We start from the raw sequence: 17,524 nt of genomic DNA on the forward strand, positions 1-17,524 counted from the left end.
ATTGTGACTGCGAGAATGTTTCCATTTATAGCTGCTTCACAGTTCTTACACCTTGTTTTATTTCTCTTCTCTTAGGGATTGTAGTTCTGGTGTCCAATATCTGAAAATAATTGTATCGTATATTTTGTCCAGTTGTCTAGTTGTTTACAGCAGGAAGAAACAAATGGTACTGGTTATTCCAACATGACTAGAAGCAGAAATAATGTGTGCAGCTCTGCATATTGAGAAACACATTTATGTAGCATGACCAAAAAAAAAAAAAAAAAAACTTGAGTATGGAACTGAAGACCCATCTTAGTCTTAGGCTGCCAAATTATAGCACTGCCTTCTTTTGGTTTGGGCAGCTGCTGCTGAGGATAAAAGGAACTCTAGGTCTTCTCATTGTGTGTGTCTGTAATCTAATCTCTTCTTTTAAGAACATAAGTTATATTGGAGTGGGGTCCACCTTAGTGACCTTGTTTAACTCAATCTCCTCTTTAAAGACCTTCTCTCCAAATACAGGCACATTTTGAGGTGCTAGGGGTTGGGGTCTCAACATGTAAATCTGGGAGGCTGTGGCCACAATTCAGTCCATGATAGTGCTTTTTCATACTTGAAGTTACTATTTCAAAAAAGATTAGAGGAGTTGCCGTTGTGGCGCAGTGGTTAACGAATCCGACTAGGAACCATGAGGTTGCGGGTTCGATCCCTGCCCTTGCTCAGTGGGTTAATGATCCGGCGTTGCCGTGAGCTGTGGTGTAGGTTGCAGACGCGGCTCGGATCCTGCGTTGCTGTGGCTCTGGCGTAGGCCAGTGGCTACAGCTCTGATTCAACCCCTAGCCTGGGAACCTCCATATGCCGTGGGAGTGGCCCAAAGAAATAGCAAAAAGACAAAAACAAAAACAAAAACAAACAAACAAAACAAATAAGATTAGAAATCTTTTCTCCCCCTGTTTTTACAGCCCATTGACTGTCTCCAGTTAATGGCAGTGGGAAATATTTAATGAGGTCAAGTTGATTTGCTGAACAAAGCACCAGAATATGATCAGGATACAGTGCCTGCCCTCGAGGGGCTTTCTTCTTACAGCAGAATTAAATTTTTGAAATTTTTTTTTTTTTTTTTGGTCCTTAGTACCTTATTCTACTAATTGACCCATAAACAAAACTCCATACACCTCATGCAAGCCTCTGTATCCTTACATACTTATAAGTGGCGTGAAAATGCTGAGACTTGGACCAGTGGAGGAAAACCTTATAACCAAGAATGAGTGAAAACTCCCCAGGTAATGGACAGTGAAGTCCCGAACAGGAATGAGAATGCCTGCATCCACTGATGACATTGAAAACCAGATGCCCATCCCACCACCCAGAACTTAGATGCAATTCCAGAAGAAATTAGGAAAACCCCCAAATAACTAGAATTCCTGTTTTGCTATGCTGGAAGCATGGAAACTCAAGAAAGGAATTAAATAAAATCACATTTCTTACACCCTGAAATCAACAACTACGATATTGTCCGAAGAAAGATACTTCCATAAACAGAGAAGCATTGGAACTGGCTAGTAGATAGAGAGTAATCGCGCTGTGTAGCAGACACTTTGTACAGAAGTTCATGGCCTTTGGCACCTGCAAAGGTGGAGAGGACATCATGACTGGTCGGTGACCATTTTGCAGTATTAACTGACCATATTGGTTAAGATGATGCACAGTGTCTAACAAACTGGCTGCTATGATAAACCTCAAATTTAAAAGGTTAGCCACAACAGTTTACTTCTTGTCCATGTAACAGTTTGACAGTGGTGATCCTGGTTCTGGACGACTTCCTCCACACAGTCATTCAGGGACCCAGGATGCTAGGTCTCCCCAGTGCAACGTGGACCATTTCAGTAACAATGCAGAGAATTCCTGATGAGAGGAATCATCCTAGTTTCCATTCATAGAATCCTCCCTCGGTACCAGGTACTGTGTGGAGACTCCCTATTTCACCCTCATGACAACACTTGGTGAACAAGCCAAGGGCTTGGAAAGGCTCAAGCCCAATTGCGTCCAGCCACAAGCCAGATTCTTAATCACACTACCGTACACTTTATATCAGACCCTTGATTTAAGCTGATATTGCATTCCTGAGAAGTGACAGATAATCCAAAAACATGTAGAACAAAAATGAATCTTCTCACCAGGAATGAAGGGAAAGAAAAGCAAGAGAAATATTCTGGTAGACTGCAAAAGATTCCAGTCATGTAAATGTTTTTGCTATATTGCATTAATATGAACAGTAAATAAGCAGTTTATGGGGGAAATTGAATATATTAAAATTTATTCATGGAATAGCAAGAAAAAATAGCCACTGACTAATGGAGCACTGGCCAATAGAGCTTGCAAATATGAGCAGGCCAGGCTCCATTTTCTACATTATAAGAATTCTAATGTGTGAAGTCTCTCATTACATTAGCAGTGTTATGAGAGTAACTCCTGTTACTCTTGGTGGTGCTGCTTACAATTTTTCTTAGTCTTTTCATCAGAGAGAAGCATATAGCCAAGGCCCATGGCAACACTAACTAATCATAATAATAGTCAAGAGCAAACATTTACGGAGCACCACTATGTGCAGACACTGTACCAAACATATACATTGTTTTTCTTTTCTTTCTTTCCCTTTTATTTATTATTATTTTGTCTTTTTGTCTTTCTAGGGCTGCACCTGCGGCATATGGAGGTTCCCAGGCTAGGGGTCGAATTGGAGCTGTAGCTGCCGGCCTACGCCACAGCCACAGCAACGCCAGATCCGAACCACATCTGCAGCCTACACCACAGCTCATGGCAACTCTGGATCCTTAACCCACTGAGCAAGGCCAGGGATTGAACCCACAGCCTCATGGTTCCTAGTCAGATTTGTTTCCACCGCACCACAATGGGAACTCCTTATTTTTCTTTTTTAAGGCTACACCTGGAATTTCCCGGGCTAGGGTCGAATCAGAGCTGCAGCTGCCAGCCTGTGTCACAGCCACAGCAATGCTTGAGCCAAGCCACATCTGCAACCTGCGACACAGCTTGTGGCAACTTTGAATCCTTAACCTCCTGAGCAAGGCCAGGGATCGAACTCACATCCTCACGGACACTACGTCGGATTCCTAATCTGCTGAGCCATAACCAGAACTCCCGGAATCCATACTCTTGATGGGAACTGTCCTCCTAGCCCTTATCAGTGCAGCAGGTGATCTCTGTTTTCATGCTCGTAGTGATAACTTTCCCCCCATTTCTTCATATTAACTGACCATACTGGTTAAGATAATGCAGATAGGCCTAAGAAGCTAGCACCATAATAAACAAACCCCCAATTTCAGAGGCCAACCACAATAGACACTTTCTATATATGTAGCAGGCTGACAGGGGCCATCCTGGTTGCTAGGTAACCTTCCTTCACACACTCATTCAGGGACCCAGCTGCTAGAGGCTCTGCCATCTCCAACATGTAGCGTCCAAGTTCACCCCAGGGCTTGACTTCATTCCAGCCAGCCAGAAGGGGAAAGAAGCGTGGCAGATCACGCAGAATTTTTATAATCATTACTGCTAAGGAATATTTCATTCAAAACACTTGGCAAGCAGTTTAAGTTGTGTTATTCTGAAATTCTTTTATGTGCATGTGTGTGCGTTGCTCTTTTAGCACACATTTGAAAGAATGTTATTAAGATAACATTTCAAAGTACGTTTTAAAGTTGCTCACTTCTGGGAGTTCCCTTCTTGGCTCAGTGGTTAACAAACCCAACTAGGATCCATGAGGATGCAGGGTCTGATCCCTGGCCTCGCTCAGTGGGTTAAGGATCTGGCATTGCGGTGAGTTGCGGTGTAGGTCGCAGATGTGGCTCGGAACCCGAGTTGCTGTGGCTGTGCAGTAGGCCACTGGTGCAGGTCTAATTCCACCCCTAGCCTGGGAACCTCCATATACCGCAAGAGTGGCCCTAAAAAAAAAAAAAAAACTGCTCACTTTTTCACGCTATTTCAAACTCTTTTAATTAATAGGTTGTAAACTGAGTGGCAGGTGTATTTCTTAATGAAGCAACCAAACTGACTGGAAGGAAGGGCTGTTTTACATAGAGGATGTTAAAAGGGAAAGTTAGAGGTAAATTTGGGGCAAGGTTATGGAAGGCCTTGAATGCCAGGCCAAGGGGCTTGGACTTTGTCCTTTGAGCGATCTCAAATCTTTACTCCTTCTCCTTCGATCTAAAGGTCCTATTCCTACACCTAGTGATCCCAGGCGATGCTCCTCACCACGTGTGAGTGTGATCATATTTAACTTGTCACTTCTTTGCTTCTCATTTCCCCTCCTCCCTCCTCACCCATCACTTGGATAAACTGTATGTGCCCCTCAAGCGCAAGACTATGACCTACGCTTTCTTCACGCTGCACAAGCCTAGCAGAACATCTCATATGTGAAGGACCACATTCTGTTGAATTCAAGAGGTGACCCTACATCTTCAAATATCCCACAAATTGGTGAATATAACTATGCATATATTTTCCACCCACAATGCAATCTATTTTAACTGAAAAATATGAGTGATGGTTGGAGGCTTCTAATGACTTTATAAATGTCCACATTCTGGTTGGTGATCTCACCAAAATGGCTCATCCAATTATGCTCCCTTGTTTGGGGACTGCATCCGTCAACTGTCTTCACATCATAAATCCGGGCTGCCAGCACATTTGACATTCCATTTTCTTTGAAATTTCTATTATTAGGTGGGGAATCTCTTTTTCTCAGGCCTCTTAATTTTTCCTTCATTTCTATCGCTAAAGACTAGCAGTCAGCTGATATTTTTGGCTTTTTTTTTTTTTTTTTTTTACAAAGGAGCAAAGCATTTTTTAAAAATTACATCAAAGATTTATTGCATAAGGAATGACTAGTAGACAACAAAATCCTGTTTGTGCCGGTGGCCAGCTAGGGTCACTCACTAGCTGAGAAACTTGCTCCCACCCACAAGCCTGGGACTCAGATTCATAGTTTAGCAAAATGACAAGTGACCATACATCATGGATGGGGGATTTGGAAATAATCAAAACCATGCATGCTAACTCTAGAGGCAGTAAGCACGTAGGACACGACAGCAAATGTGACAATGGCATTGCTACACTCGTTACAAGCTGCACCACTATGTGTGTGTCACACTGGATACATGCCTGTGTGAGTGTATCTGCATACAAATGTGAGGGCGTCCCCGTTGCTACTTAACTAGCTACCCCAAACAGTGGCTTGAAACAATAACAAACCATCATTTCTTCTCACTCAGTTCTGGAATTGACCAAGCTCAGCTGGGTGGTTCTCTCTTGGGACTGGTCCATGGCTGCCGTCAGCTTGTGAGTGAAGCCAGAATCATCTCAAAGACCTCTTCACACAAATGTCTGGGGCTTAGACTGGGAAGACACAAAATAGCTGGGAGCTAGGGCCGGAAGACAGGCGGCTCCTTGGGCATCTCTATTTCTATCTGGTCTCTCCATGTGGTCCTTCGAGTATGGTGGCTTCAGGGTAGCTGGACTTTTTACATGGCAGCTCAGCATCCCAAAAGCATAGGTCCAAGGAAAGAGAGACAGAAACTCTAGCAAGATAGGTGCTGCTCTCCTGCAAATCACATGTACAAAATCATGGGCATCCTATTACGTTTCCCACATTCCACTGATTAGGAGCTTGTCACAGGCCCCGCCCACACTTGTGGGAGGGGAATGACACAAAGGGGAGACTACTAGGAGGCAGAGATCATGGGGAGCCCCCTACAGTCTGTGTGCTATTTCATGTAATGAAATAAGCAGTGGGTTCCAAACCGCATAGCTCGGAAGAAGCGCAAACAGGATTTGGCCCCAAGTGGTCTGATTCCAGAGTCCCCATTCTCAATGATCACACTAGAGAGACATTTGGTGTGAGTGAGTATTTGTAATAGTTACAATCCTGCTTTTAAATGAATACATTCTCCCGTGCCTTCTAAATTAGTAAGAAACTAGGAGTTCCGTGGCAGCTCATTGGTTGAAGGATCTGGCATTGTCACTGCTGTGGCTCTGGTTACAGCTGTAGCTCAGGTTTGATCCCTGGCCCAAGATCTTCCATATGATGTGCATGCAACTGAAAGAGAAAGAAAGAAAGAAAGAAAGAAAGAAAGAAAGAAAGAAAGAAAGAAAGAAAGAAAGAAAGAAAGAAAGAAAGAAAGAAAGAAAGAAGGAAGGAAGGAAGGAAGGAAGGAAGGAAGGAAGGAAGGAAGGAAGGAAGGAAGAAAGGAGGGAAGAAAGGAGGGAAGAAAGGAGGGAAGGAAGGAAGCGAAGTTGACAGAATGATACTTCTGAGTCTTCAAAGCTGAAGATCAGCCCCCAGGACATGATGACTTCATGCAGGTAACACCACCCCCATCAATGAGGCTTCTTTGGTAGCACCTGCTCCTTGCTGTTACCTTCAGGTCACAATAACATACCTAACATATCTCTATAAACAGAGAAAGAGAGCTTGTCAAAAGACTATACATTTCCTTGGAACATCTTCGGGCCAGATGGCACACATGCAGAAACAAATGGGTAGTATTGTGATGGAAGCAACTGGGGGAAAGTCCTGGAGATGCTGGGACTTCGCCTTGGGAAGGACTCCAGCAGCAGCTGATTCTCTACCATACAACGGGCTGAAAAAAAACACATCTCTGTAAAAATAAAGAAAAGCCTAACCAAGTGCATCTGCCATCCTCCCAATAATTAGATTCGGAGGATTATTGCTGAGATGAATGGAAGATATCATATGGTCACTGCTAGAAATATTTGCCATCTTTGTCTAACTGCACTAGCAGACACTAGACTTCTTCGTGGACCCACATATGTTTGTTTTTAATTAAAATGTGCTGAATGAGCCGTTAGCTACACTGAAATAATGAAGAAAAGCAACACAAGACAAATCGGCTAATTGACAACTCCAAACACTCTATTTTATACCCTTCAGTTATGTTAATGGAGAGTTCCAATATGTTCTAGTTGAAATAATAATTACACAGCACAGTTACATAATAACCTAAGAGGTAGATAAAAATATGTTATAAATAACTGCAGCAGCAAAGCCCACAAATGGGTCAAAGGATTACAAATTCATTTGCTCCGTCTTTATTCCAACAAGTACGTATTGAGTGCTTATTGCTTATTATCTGCCAGGCTCTCGTAAGGCTAATGCTTATGATGAAATAGTCCTAGTGTTTTCAAATACAAATTTTTTTTTTTTTTTTTTTTTGTTCAGGCACATTCAGTATCAAGGTGCTAGCAGGGTACCTCTCCAACTACATGATGAAACAAAACAGTAAGTAACTCTTTAAAGGAGAGACCATAATTGTGCGTCTTTTCCAAAGCGAGTTTAAGTGAAGGCAGAGAATCTGGCCAAGATCTTGACAAATGACATTTTATTCAGTGTGCAAGAAACTCACACAGCTGCCTGAAGGAAAATGCGTCCTGGGCTTGTGTACACACAGCAAGGCCAAGGGGCAGTCACATCCCAAGTAGAGCGTAAACAGAAGGTTGATTGGAAGCCCTTCCAAAGACCGTGGCAGAATTTCAGCTGTGAGATAACAAGAATTCTGGCCAAAATGGAGAGTGATGGAAACTGTCACATATCTTTGGATACTTTGTGGAGATTAATCCCTTGGCTGGGTCGTCTCTGATGAATGAAGGAGAATAATTCAGTGAGTCACTGAACACGCTTGCTCTTCACTGGAGGGGCAGGATATCAATGAGGTAAATTAACTCCAGTGCCTTTAGAGTTTATTTACAACGAAACTGCAAAGCCACCATCTCATCCATATTCAATCAGGGAAAATTGTGGCTTATCCAAGGCAAGACGTGAGCCAAATTTGGGGCGAGGCGAAGGGTGACATCATCTGAAAGGGCTGGAAATGAAGTGCAAATTTGAATATCATCTGTATATAAGTGATAATTAAAGCTGGGAGACTCAATGTGCGCCAAGAGAAAAAGTCAATAAAAATGAGGAACAACAGTGTCCCAAGCCCTGTGATCCTTCTGAAATGGGAGTTTTTTGGTTTTTTTTTTTTTAATAAGATGGTGGGGACAAGGTTTTCCATTTTCTTTCCTCTTGAGTGATCTCAAGACAAACGCAGGTCACTTTTCAGAAAGTCGCTCATCCTCTGGCAAAGAGTCACGGAGTCACTTGAGTGTTAAACAAAACAGGGGCGTTTTCCTGTAAGATTTACATTCCAAGGAAATAAGCTATTTCATTTAGTTTGGAGAAGACTTTTCTCTCTTCCCAAACAGATCGTTTGGGTAAATAATAACAATGAGACTCACCCATTTCAGCTGACATTTGATTGTCCCTTTCAAGTCTGGTGTTAAACTGGGGCAGAAAACCCAAGTTGCTTGATCTGGGTGTTTGGTGGTTGCATCCTTGCACTGAAGAGTTTTTTTCCGCAGCTGTGTCTGAACACCGGCATAACTAAAGTAAAGACAATGTGAGTCAAATGAAATGGAGACTAGTTTGTAAGGAATTAATCATTACATAAAGGGCAGCTTTTGTCCTAATCAAATGACTTACAACTTTTTTTTTCCTCCCCTCTTCCCCCCTCCCTTCCCCCCTCCCCCCTCCCTTCCTTCTTTCCTCCCTCCCTCCCTTCCTTTTTGTTAGACTACTTGCTCTCAAGATCATGGAAGCTTCCAAACGACCTGTCCTCAGTAGCACAGGTTGAGTCTGGAGGGACACTCACCCTAGTGATGGGTGTTATGGGCTGAATTGTGTCCCCCACCCAGATTCATGGATTGAAGTCTTAATCCTCAGTGCATCAGAACATGACTGTATTTGAAGACAAGGTCTTTAAAGAGGTAATTAAGCCAAAATTTCGGTAGGGCTCTACTCCAATATCTGACTGGTGTCCTTCTAAGAAGAGGACATTTAGACATAGACACACATGGAGCGGCGACCATGTGAAGACACAGTGACAAGGCGGCTGTCTATAAGCCAAAGAAAGAGGTCTCAGAGGAATCCAGCCCTGCCGACACCTTGACTTCGGACCTCCAGTCTCTAGAAGTGTGAGAAAATCGATCTCTGTTGTTTAAGACCCCCCGACTGTGGTACCATGTTATGGCAGCTCTGGCAGACTCATAAAATGGGATGAAAGAATTAGGGCCACCATATGCATTTTCCATGGAAGATCCTTCCTTGGAACCTTTTCTTTCATTCTAGTAAGAGATTCATTTCGTCTGTCATCTGGAGCAACGACAACAACATTTATTTTAGTTTTCTGAGCGTTTGTCTCCTCTTTGCAAAATTGGGATAAAAAAAATTTAGAATCGTTGCACTGGGAGTAGATTTTCAACAAATTGACACAAACTTGTCTGCTTTCCCTCTTCCATTCCCTCTATAATCATAAAACACAATAGCGTCCCCAATATTTTTTTTTCCTCAAAATGTCCTATTTTGTTTTAAAGTTAGTCTGGTTTAGTCACTCGCCATGTGACTTTGAATAAGTTACTGAAACTCACCTGCTTCACAAGGTTATGAAAATTAAAATTCAAGTGACAATTATTTTAGGCTCCTAGCAGAATGCCCGGCACAGGGTAAGAATTCCACCAGCAGGGAAACGTTCATGGCATTTGATGCCGTACTCATTTTATTTATTTATTCTATTTATCCTCTTAATTCTAAAAGGATATTACAAGCCCAGAAAAATATTTCCAGGACAAATTAGTCTTCATAAGGGAAAAATGGTGCGAGGTGACTATCTTCCTATAACAATCTCAAAAGTTCAAAAGGCTGATCCCTAAAGCATCCCAGAATTGCATCAGCACAAAATGCATCGAGAAGGAGCAATGCTTTTCTAGGGAGGTAGAGGGGAAATGAAGTCCTACTAAGCAGCTCCCATATGGTTCGATGCCACCCTCAAATAAATGTAAAGCATCTTCAGGAATGAATGAGTTGATCCTCCCGTTTGCTTTTTCAATTCTTCTTCTCCTCCACCCCTCCCCCCCCCCTCTTATTTAATGGCACATGGACGTTCCCAGGCCAGGGACTGAATCCAAGCCAGAGCTGTGGCAATGCTGGATGCTTTAACCCACTGCGTTGGTCTGGGGATCGAACCCCCACCCGAGCAGCTGCAGTAGGATTCTTTACTCACTGTGCCACAGTGGGAACCCCATAACTTAAACATTTTAAATATACAAAAAAAAAACAAAGAATATAATAAGCAAACTCCCATATTCTCCTACTCAGAATTACAGACCATTTATATTTCACCGTATTTGCTCCCAATATTTTTTAAAGAAATAAAGTGCTATAATTTAACCAGCCAACATAAAGGCAGCCTCCAATGCATTTGAATCGATCCCTCCAGAACACTGAAATGTTTACACACATACAAAAGATATTCATGTAGGTTTGTGCGTGTGTGTGTTTCATGCCCACAGCGTTGAGGGGTAGCATATGGTGTGTGCCATTATGCATCAGACCCTTTCAACTCAACATTGTTTTTCAAGTTAAAGCTGCATCGTTTCACACGTATCTCACCCTTTCCCGGAGGGGCTGCGTTATGGGAGGGATTGTGTGCCCCCAAAACTTGTGTGTTAAGGTCCTAACCCTCAGTGCCTCGGAATGTGACTGTTTGGACCTGTTATCTTTAAAGGGATAATTAGGTGAAAATGGGGCCATGAGTGTGGCCCCAACCCTACGTGATTAGTGTCCTTACGGAAGAGCAGATTACGACACGGACGTACACTGAAAGAAGACTACGTGAGGACACAGAGAGAACACAGCCCGAGAAAGCGGTCTCAGAAGAAATCGACCCTGTGGACCCCTTGATCTCAGACTTCCAGGCTCCAGAATTGTGAGAAAACAGACTTCCTTTGTTTAAATCACCTGACCTGTGGCAATTTGTCATGGCAGCTGAGCAGACCAATACAGGCAGCAAAGTCTTCCACAGCATACCCAGCCCACGGGGTTTTTAGCCATTCCCCAAGTGGTGGACCTTTAGACGGAAACTAGGCACAAATATGCTTTCTCGAACACGGCGCCTTGTGCACACGTGTGCGAGAGACTCTAGGGTAACACCTAGAAATGGAATCACTGTGTTAAACGGGCAGCATATTTCCAGATTTTTAAGATGCTGCCCAACTGCTCTCTAAAGCATCTGTGTCAATTTATACCCTCCGCGACAGTGAGTGAGAGGACCAGTTATTTCCCCCATATCCTAGACATCTTAGCCAACATTTAACATCCTCAAACTTAAAATGTGTGCCAATATGATTGACAAAAAAGCTGATTGTCTTAATTGCACTTCCCTAATTATAGACAAAGTTGACTGTCTTTTCATACATGCTTATTTCTTCTTCTTCTATAAATTCTCAGATCATATTTTTGCCTGTTTTCGCTTTGGGTTGTATGTTTTTTTTTTTCCTGCCTGACTTGTGGGAATTATATCCACTTTAGATAGTCCTCTGTCTGCTAGCTTTTTGTAAATACTTCTCCCAGGCTACTGCTTGTTTTTTAATCTCGTTCATGGTGTTATTTTGACAAAAGTTTTCTAGTAAGGTATACCTCTATTTATAGTTTGTCTTTTTTGTGTCATTAAAAAAAACAAAACAAAACACCATCACTTACATCTGAAATCTAATATACAGCACAAATGAACCTGTCTGCAGAAAAGAAACAAACTCATGGACTTGCAAAACAGACTTGTGGTTGCCAAGGGGGAGGGGGAGGGAGTGGGATGGGGGGTTAATAGATGCAAACAATTGCATTCGGAGTGGATAAGCAGTGAGAGCCTGCTGTGTAGCACAGGGAACTATGTCTAGTCACTTGTGATGGAACGTGATGGAGGGTGATGTGAGCAAAAGAACATGTATATATGTATGGTTAGATCGCTTTGCTGTGCAGCAGAAATCGACAGAACATTGTAAATCAACTATAATAAAAAACTTTTTTAAAATATAGGAAAAAATAATTTAGGCACACCTTAGTTTACCATAATTAATTAATTAATTAATTAAAACCCTTTCCTCTCCAAAATTCATAATTCATGGTTTACTGTCTCACAATTCTGGTATATTCTTACATTTTCTTCAAATAGTTCTAGAGTACTTTCCCCATGTTTATTTTATTTTATTTTTTTTGTCTTTTTAGCTATTTCTTGGGCCGCTCCCGCGGCATATGGAGGTTCCCAGGCTAGGGGTTGAATCGGAGCTGTAGCCACCAGCCTACGCCAGAGGCACAGCAACGCGGGATCCGAGCCTCGTCTGCAACCTACACCACAGCGCACGGCAACGCCGGATCGTTAACCCACTGAGCAAGGGCAGGGACCGAACCCGCAACCTCATGGTTCCTAGTCGGATTCGTTAACCACTGCGCCACGGCGGGAACTCCCTTTCCCCATGTTTAGAGCCTCAGTACAGTGTTTTTATTTCTCTGATGAGGATTGGTAGGACTTTCTTTTTTTTTTTTTCATTTTTAAAAGTTTGATTGAAATATAGTTGATTTACAATGACTTCCTCATTATTTCCTCTGTGAGAGTCAACTGTCCAACACCATTTATTGAAATATCAAATACTTACTCCCAAAAGAAAAAAAAAATCTCAGTACAGCACCCATAGAGTGTCTCATTTTAAGTTTGTGTAATTTCTCAATAACTCCTCCCGAATGTATTAGGAGGAAAGTGTAGCCCTAAGTAAGCAGATAAGCTGACCTACATGGGCATTTGAATGTGGGCCAAGCAAATGCTAGAAGTCGTCTGCCAAAAAATGGTTTTGATGTTGGAAGGGTTGATGCTAAGCCCTTCTTCCTGACACTCACTGGATAGCAGGGCAGGTGGCTCTCGGAGGCCATTCTGAGAGCGTCATGATTAAACCATCAGTGGCGTTTACGAGGCTTGTCCTTCCACGGTCCCTGGCAAGGGGATGTGCCTGCTGCCCACCAGAGCAGGGACCCCTGCATGGAAATGTCTGGAAGGACACCCTAGAGCAGCGACAGTGTTGTCTCTGGGATGTGTGTTTGTGGGGAGATTGATTTTTCACTGAATTCCTTTTTTTTTTTTTGACCATATGCATATATTACCCATTCAGAATAAGTTTCTTTTTAAAGCCAAAAAAGAAAATAAGGCAATATGTCACTAAGACACTGTGTAAAACCAGGAGAAAATATCCCTGTACTATTGACCCTTCATTAAAAAAGAAACATAGGTTGATGAGAACTTTGGTGGTGGCCCGCAGTTATTCCAATAGATTCACCTTAATTATTTGATTATTAGGCCGTTGGTTTTCAAATATTTCCTAGCCACAAAAAAAACTTTGCTCAAACTAGACCTTTCTCAGAAGACCAACATATAAAATGGATGAAGTGACGGCAATCTTGTTTAAAATGGGGATCCCCGCTGAGAGTCTTTGAGGGGGCTCTATAACCCCCGGGGCTCTTTAGAGTACACTGAAGAGCCCCCCCCCCTTTTTTTTTTTGCTTTTTTAGGGCTGCACCCACAGCACATGAAGGTTCCAAGCCTAGGGGTCAAATCGGAACTGTAGCTGCTGGCCTACACCACAGCCACAGCAATGTAGCCACATCTGCGACCTACACACCATAGTTCATGGCCACACCGGATCCCCGACCCACTGAGGGAGGCCAGGGATCGAACCCACATCCTCATGGATACTAGTCGGATTTGCCTCTGCTGTGCCACGGTGGGAAGTCCCTGAAGATCCTCCTTTAAAATCAATGTATTTGAGAATCAGAGATAAGTTATAATTCTCTTTTTGCACTTTCTTCTTGTACTAATTCCATTTTCTTTCTGAAATTCACAGCCTCATGTGTTCATTCATTCTGCAGATATTTCTTGAGCAAACCTACTGTTTTCCAGGCCCTGGGATAGACCCCCAGAAGGAGGAAGTGACGTGGAGATGGTGAGGCGTGAGCAAAATTTTGAAGGGTGAGGAGGAGACAGCTGAAAGATGGAGGTGGGGGGATGCATTCCAGTCCCAGGAGACTGAAGGGGAAAGCAGAGAGGAAGCAGGCTGGCAGATTAGAGGGATGGAGGCTGGGGGTGGGGGACTCAGCACGCGGAGATGCACAGGGCATCTGTTGGCCGTGGCAGGTGCTGAAACTGGAGAGGCAGGGAGGAGTGAGTGATTCATGCCCAGTGGACCTTTCTAAGTTTGGACTTGGAGGGCCACGAGGAAGCAATTGAAGCGTTTTAAGCAGCAGATTGACACAGTCATATTTCTGCTTCGGAATGATTGCTCTGGCCAAAGTGAGCATTGAAAGAGGCCATGATTAAGGCCGGGAGACTGATAAGAGATCACTGCAGACATCCAGCGAAGAGATGACATTGGACGGACCTGAAGCTGAGCCACAGAGATGAAGTAGAAGCTGTTGACTAAGACTGAATGAATAGGCTGTCAGTCAGAGGAGGAAAACAGAAGTGTCTTGGGGATTGCTGGAGTTTGGGTTTGCACAATCAAACAGGGTGGGGTAACTGGTGCCTTTGACCACAGCAAGAAACAGATGATGAGAGCCAATGGGAGCAGGTTTAGTTCGATGTACCTGAGAGATAGCAAAGTGGAGATGCCTAGAAGGCAATCGGAGGGTCCAGTCTTGGAGCTTGGGATGGAGGCCTGGGGAGGAGGGGACGATTTGGGAGCCAGGCTCAGGGCCATGATAATGGCAGGTCAAGAAGGCAGTTAAAATCCTTGAGAGACTGGAAATAATACAGAGAGGAGTCCCCACAAAGGGACCCCACGAAGTAGACTGAGATGGCTCAGCAGAGAGGAGGAGGATCAGGAGGCCTGGGGTTCAAACACGGTGCTGAGGAGAAGAAAGGCAAGGACTGCTGGCGATGAGAGAAGTGCAAGCTACCCCGTGAACCTGCTTCATTATTCTGGAGAGCAACACGTGGGATGTCTGGGATTATCAACTCTAACTGCACAAAAGAAACACCTGAAGATTTTTTTTAAATTAATAATAAATCCTGGAGTTCCTTGGTGGCCTAGGGGTTTAGGATGTTTTTGTCATTGTCACTGCTGTGGCTCGGGTCAGTGCTGTGGTTTGGGCTCAATTCCTGACCCAGTAACTTCAGCATGCTGTGGGCTTGGCCAAAATGAAATCAATCAGACAGTCCTGGGTCACAGATCTCATTGGTCTCACATGGAACCTGGGTCAGAAGATATTTTTAAAGCCCCACAAGAGAGCCTGAGGTGTGGCCACAGTTAGGAATCAGTTGTGCCCTATTTGGCCAACAAAGGATTAAAACAGGCTTCTCTGGGTGAGGCCCAATCCATCTCACTTAGATCCACGTTGTTGGGGATGCACAGGAGTAGTGAGTAGAGGAAATGGAGTCTAGCGTCTGCGTGGACCTGGTTCTTGTTGGTGGAGGCGGGTCTTGAAATTGGGGGAATACCAGTTGGGGGAATATTCTAGTGCTGGGGAAGAGAATTTCACTGGGCTTTCCCAGAATGTAAGAGAGCTGTCCCCTAAATCAGGCCAAGTCTACACCCACCAAACGTCCTTCTGGTTAATGATTAAGCTTTACCTGGTAATTTAAAAATTACACCTATTTTTCAAAATTTGAAAGGAATACATAGGATTTTAAAAAATACTACAGAAGTAACACTCTTCCCCCTCAAATCATCTCCACCCACAACCACATCCCAAAGCCAATCCCTGAACCATTTCTGTTTATGCATCTTCTGGTCGTTACCCCCAACTGTTAAATAATAGTCTCACCTTTCTCAAAATTTATCAGTACTACACATTATCTATCAATATCAACGAAAGTTCACTTACTCCACTTTTACTTCCCCTCCTCCCTTCCAATTTTTAGTAGTCTCAGTAGGCTTTTAAATTCTTCTTTGGGTTACCTTTTATAAAAGTATACTTTAATGTGCTTAAAATTCTATTTCTCATCCCAAGGACTTGACACAATATTTCTTAACTCCTCACAGTGTGAGATGAAGATATTAGCTCCCCCGCTTTCCTCTTTCAAATTCTGTCAGTTTGATCTATGCGTTTCCATGGTTCTGATTGACAGCATTACATTCTGTTCTATAACCCTAAGTCCCTCTGCTTGGTCTGCAGGTTCATTCTGAGTTGCAAACCCAAACTGCATTTAAATTATTTTGAGTAGGTGGATATTGTTTCCTGGAGCGTTGAGGACTATGTCAGCACCACATTTCCACCTTTTGGTCCAATGTCACGACTCTTGGGTGATTCAGGGAGAGGATTCCCAGTAGCTAGGTCTGATTCTCTTTTATTATATTCCATCAGTGACTTGAAATCATGGTTCATTTTAGTTTGCCTCTCTTGGGATCATGAGTTTCTTACACCTTTTTGAATTTTTCCTAGTTGTCTCTCTCTCTCTCTCTTTTTTTTTTCCTCATTGAGAGAAGAAACACATTCTATCTTCACCATGTCAAACACTTCTATCATCTTATCCCATCTAATGCATTGAAGGCCTTCAATTTTTCTTCTTACAGAGAGATTTCTTGGAACCCAATTACTTCCTGTTCCAATTTGAACCTGGGAAAAGGGATGTTAGAGATAAAGAACACAAACATTTTGATCACCGTGGAAGGAGAGTCTCATTGTAAACGAATCAATTTGTTGAGTATTCGTTAGTCTTGTCTGAATTTAATTAGTGTGACTTTGTCATGGAGACGCCAATTCTCTATGGACACATAAAGAAAATTTAAGTTTTGAATCTCGGGAATTAAGTATCAGACTCTGAAGGTAGTTACTCAGTCACTCCAAGAATCTCATCACAATCAGGCAAAATCCTTCAGTGTGCTGTGAGGTGTGGCCAAGACAGCCAAGGACTAAGGCACTCAGCCTCTGCCTCAGTTAGAGACATCTCTGATAGAGTTCTTGCTGTGGTGCAATGGGATGGGCTGTGTCTCTGCAGCACCAGGACGCAGGTTCAATCCCCATCCTCACAGAGTGGGTCAAGGGATCAGGGATTGCCATGGTGCAGCTTGGATTTGATCCCTGGCCTGGGAACTCCATATGGTGCAGGGTGGCCAAAAAGGAAAAAAAAAAAAAAGATATCTCTGAAAGGCCATCCCACCCTCAGAACTCCCCATGGGATGGGCTAAGGCTTCTGTTGCAACTGTTTTGAATTTCAATTTCTTTTTCTGCCTAACCTTTCCTTCACTCTTACAGGTGTTCTTCCCCAAAGCCCTTGGCAGGAAATACCTGTCTTGAAGTCTGTTTCCTGCGGGACTGTACCTACAGACCAAGTTTCCTCTCCTACAAAACAAACAAATAAGACAATACAAAGAATAATATAAACAGCAAATATAAACAAACCACCTAGAAGGATAAATTCTTATATGGGATATTGGATTGTTGTGGGAGAGGAACACAAAAACAAAAATTTTTGTTTTCCAGGCAGGAGATGGGATGAAGTGACAGGGATTGAGTTTCAGGGGAGGCAGGAGGGTCTGGGGTCCCGGACCTCAGGGATGGGGACAGGAACTAAGCTTAGTCAGAGACAGGCAGAAGATGATTACAGGCATTAGAAAGGGCAGGAAGTTGAGGAAGTGGTAAGGGTGGTTGCAA

General features: G+C 43.2%; 1 protein-coding gene across 6 annotated transcripts in view; it reads right to left on the reverse strand.

The window, feature by feature from the left end:
- Window positions 1–5,890: 5,890 nt before the first annotated feature.
- EFCAB11 (EF-hand calcium binding domain 11) overlaps window positions 5,891–17,524 on the reverse strand; it is a 191,886-nt gene continuing 180,252 nt past the window's right edge. For 2 of the 6 annotated variants that reach the window (XM_084966683.1, XM_021099597.2), the window contains 2 exons: window positions 8,293–8,437; window positions 5,891–6,635 (listed from right to left, as the gene is read on the reverse strand). In XM_084966683.1, the coding sequence (XP_084822809.1) occupies window positions 6,621–6,635; window positions 8,293–8,437 (160 nt within the window). In that variant the 3' untranslated portion in view covers window positions 5,891–6,620. Of the gene's footprint in view, window positions 6,636–7,207; window positions 8,186–8,292; window positions 8,438–17,158; window positions 17,213–17,524 lie in introns of those variants that run through there. The other 4 variants (XM_084966679.1, XM_021099595.2, XM_084966678.1 and 1 more) reach the window with 4 other exon arrangements.

The sequence above is a fragment of the Sus scrofa genome, chromosome 7 (assembly GCF_054392235.1).
Source record: "Sus scrofa isolate SSC_HxYL_T2T_F1_AM1 chromosome 7, Sscrofa_HxYL_maternal_Yorkshire_Landrace_v2.0, whole genome shotgun sequence".
Classification (NCBI taxonomy): Eukaryota; Metazoa; Chordata; class Mammalia; order Artiodactyla; family Suidae; genus Sus; species Sus scrofa.